We start from the raw sequence: 3414 nt of genomic DNA on the forward strand, positions 1-3414 counted from the left end.
CATGACTGATCAATCTTGTCAGGAAATTAGACATCTTTCATCAACTTTGTTAGTTTGTAAATACCGCTAGGGGGCATATTTCCCAGGTAAAATATTTCATGAAAATCACCTTTAAACCTATATTTAAAGGAAAAAATTTTTTGCATTTTTTTACTGTCCTTTATTAATATGATAAAAAATAATTTTCATGGATAAAATTTTCACGAATTTTTTTTAAATTGCGCCATTAGTAAAATTAAACCCCCGTAAAATATACCCCCTATACTGTATTGTACCATCCTCCTCATCTCTCTCTTTTATATCCCTTTTTTATTATTTTCTAATCATTTTATTTACATGTAATTATTTATTGTAGGCCTAATCTAGTTCCTAAAGTATATTATGCTCAGTTTGGTGCTCAGCAGTATTTAACTAACACAGTCATTAATACTGTTTTTTCTACATCAGTAAGCATGCATTCATGTAATACTATTCATTGTAGGCTTCGGCCAGTAATAATCATACTCCTCCACTAATTGTACTCTCTTCCCTCTCCTTTCCTTCTCTCTTCTCTCAACAGAACTCATCAATCCTTCCTATATATGCTGCACGGTTTGCTTTGAATCAAACATTTTTAGATTTAAGCCTCGTCAACAATACCATCATGGTAATGATAACACCTATCACTTATTTTTATGATCATCATTGTTATTGTTATTATTATTATCATCATTATTATTTATTATTATTATTATTATTATTATTATTATTATTATATAGTTTATATTTTATTTTTAGTTGTGTAAAGATCGTCCTTCAAAGATGACTACCGCTTGGCAAGTTGGTGTTCATTATGAAATACAGTGTTCTCTTGACCCCATTGCTCTTATGACTGATGGCTCTAGCCCTATATTCTATGATATATGTATCCTAAGAACTCAACTAGTTTTATGGCTTCACTCTAGAGGGTGTATATATTGAATTATTTATAATATGTTACATAAGATATCAAAGATGGTAATATGTTGGTGCCCATTCCAGTCTTAATTAGTGGTCATCGTGACAATAATGGTGTACTTGTTAATGAAGGTATGTGTAAATGAAAATGTATTTATACAATAATAATAATTATTATTATTACGTACACTATCTTATCAATGTAGTAATAGGCAGTATATAGTTAATACATGTAGGTTATAATTATTTACTTTCATTACATGTAGTGTTTATTGATTGTGTTTATTTTAGGTGATGATAGCTCTCAGTGGCAGTTTGTGAGACGTTTCTATACCCACCAGTCAGTCACTGGCACTCCATCATATCTTGAATACACTGAAATCAAGTAAGTCTGGAATTAGCTTAAACTTTAAATTCCTCAAAAATTAAATTTTAAATGAGAAATCAGCTCAGAGTTTATATATAACAAAAACATGTACCATATAACAGGATTTTGGAGGGAGCTAAATTTGGTGAACAGCTAAATTTTGGTGATTGCCGACTTTTAATTTAGTGAAATTTGTGGCCATATGCCATTGAGCATGCGCATAATGGCTCAAAATTGTGGATTTTTATTTTGGCAAATGGCTATCAAAACGTCAAATTTGCCAAATTTAGCTATCTCCAAAATTTCCTTCTATGTGGTATATGCATCAGGAAAGAATTATTAAATGGAGAATCCTTTCTTTTTTATTTTTGACGAAATTTGGCCACAGATGGTCTTTGACCTGATATTTTGAGCAACTTATAAAAATCAAATTTTGAACGGAATCGGTTCAAAGTTTGTAAACGACATAAGTTTAAGTACTTGTACAGGTACATGTATATGCATCAGAAAATGTAAAGAATTGAAACTACATACTATAACAGCCTGTATGATCTAATTGAAACTGGTTGCATACATCATAAGGCCATTCTTAGGCTAATATAATTTACATGTCTCATTGTCCATTTTCAGTATACAGTTAACCAGTCGTGGTCACATTCAGTCTCCTTATCTTAGACTGTCCTATCAGGCTATACCTACCAATGATGCACAAGTTAGCTCACTTCCATTCCTATTATATTTTATCATAATTATTCTTCCATTAATATTAATTTTAATCTTTCCTTAACATTAACTTTTTTTAAATATTAGGCTTCATTTGTTGTTAGATACAGTGGAGGAAATGATGCTTTTAACATTGCTTTATTAGTAAGTGCATGAATTCACCCTCTTCTTTTATGTACATGTGTACATGTCTATTCTCTCTTCTTGACAGGTAATAGCTAGTGTGTTTGTTATTCTAGGTGCAGTCTATGCTGGCTAGTTCATAATTGTATTAATAAATAATATTTAAAAATTTTATTTTTTTAGACTTTTATTTATCTGGTTGTAATCCTTTGTTCTGTGTTGTCCTTTTCATTTTTGTGCCTGGTCTCCATTTCCTCTATATTTTGGTTGTTATTCTACAAGCTACAAGTGACCCTTATATGGAAACAGACCTCTGTTAGGATATTCCTCATCGACTGGGAGAAACCAAAAGGGGCGGGACAGTCAAAGGACACACCCACAACCACGCCCACTGCATCAACTGTGAGCATCTGGAGGACATATTTTGTGGCAAATGAATGGAACAAAATTCAAACTCATCACAAATTGAATTCTTTTCTGTTTATATGTTGTCGCTGCTGAGAATTCATGTGACCACACCCACTGAGTGATACACTGCTCCTCAGCTCAGTCTTAAGGATTGGACTGGCTGTCATTGTCTACTTGTTGATTGTTTGGATCTCCTAGCCATTTTTGATAAAGTGCCCATACTGTGCTGTGGGTCTTTGGCCAAATTTCACCGAAAATGTAAAGGAGAGAATCCTCTATTTTTATAATTTTTCGAGATACATATACACATCATTATGTAAAAATTATAACTGTAGCAAATCTGATTATGTCTCTTGCAATGTTGATGTTACGGAGGAATTTGAAATGATCATATTATCTTTAAACTTGTCACCACCTGTGAATAAATTTATAACTAAATACAATGCATCACTTAATGTACTGTACAATAGATTATGCATACAGGCATACATGTACATATTGTCACGTGTGTGTATGTGAATTTTGAGTGTTGGGACGTTTACAAATAACATTATACCTTCATATGTCCCCATGGTATAGTTCTCATAAATGTTGTCAGTTAAGTTTTTCCTGCTCTTGCTGTCCCTCATTATCTACAGTATGCATGGTGCGTATCATGAGTGATTTTTAACTTAGTTTTACTGACTGAGTCATTTGATGTAAGGAATGTTATTTTGCTGAGCACTAAGGAGTTGGCTTGTTTCTTTCTCCACCATTTCCCATATGCTTCCCTAACCTATAAGTATGCATGCATGTACATGAACATGTGTATGCATGGTAAAATAGTAAGTAAACATTCAACCTTCTTTGGGATGATG

General features: G+C 32.5%; 1 protein-coding gene across 1 annotated transcript; it reads left to right on the forward strand.

Moving 5' to 3' along the window:
• The first annotated feature begins 6 nt into the window (after positions 1-6).
• LOC109590939 (meckelin-like) lies at positions 7-2968 on the forward strand. The gene is made up of 9 exons (XM_020006775.1): positions 7-48; positions 356-446; positions 560-646; positions 778-904; positions 985-1068; positions 1228-1321; positions 1934-2015; positions 2114-2170; positions 2238-2968. Exons 3-9 carry the CDS (start codon positions 644-646, stop codon positions 2283-2285), a joined length of 495 nt encoding a protein of 164 aa, XP_019862334.1. The 5' UTR covers positions 7-48; positions 356-446; positions 560-643; the 3' UTR covers positions 2286-2968.
• Positions 2969-3414: the final 446 nt, after the last annotated feature.

This window comes from Amphimedon queenslandica, unplaced genomic scaffold (genome assembly GCF_000090795.2).
Source record: "Amphimedon queenslandica unplaced genomic scaffold, v1.1 AMPQUscaffold_9249_Cont18790, whole genome shotgun sequence".
NCBI classification, from domain to species: Eukaryota; Metazoa; Porifera; class Demospongiae; order Haplosclerida; family Niphatidae; genus Amphimedon; species Amphimedon queenslandica.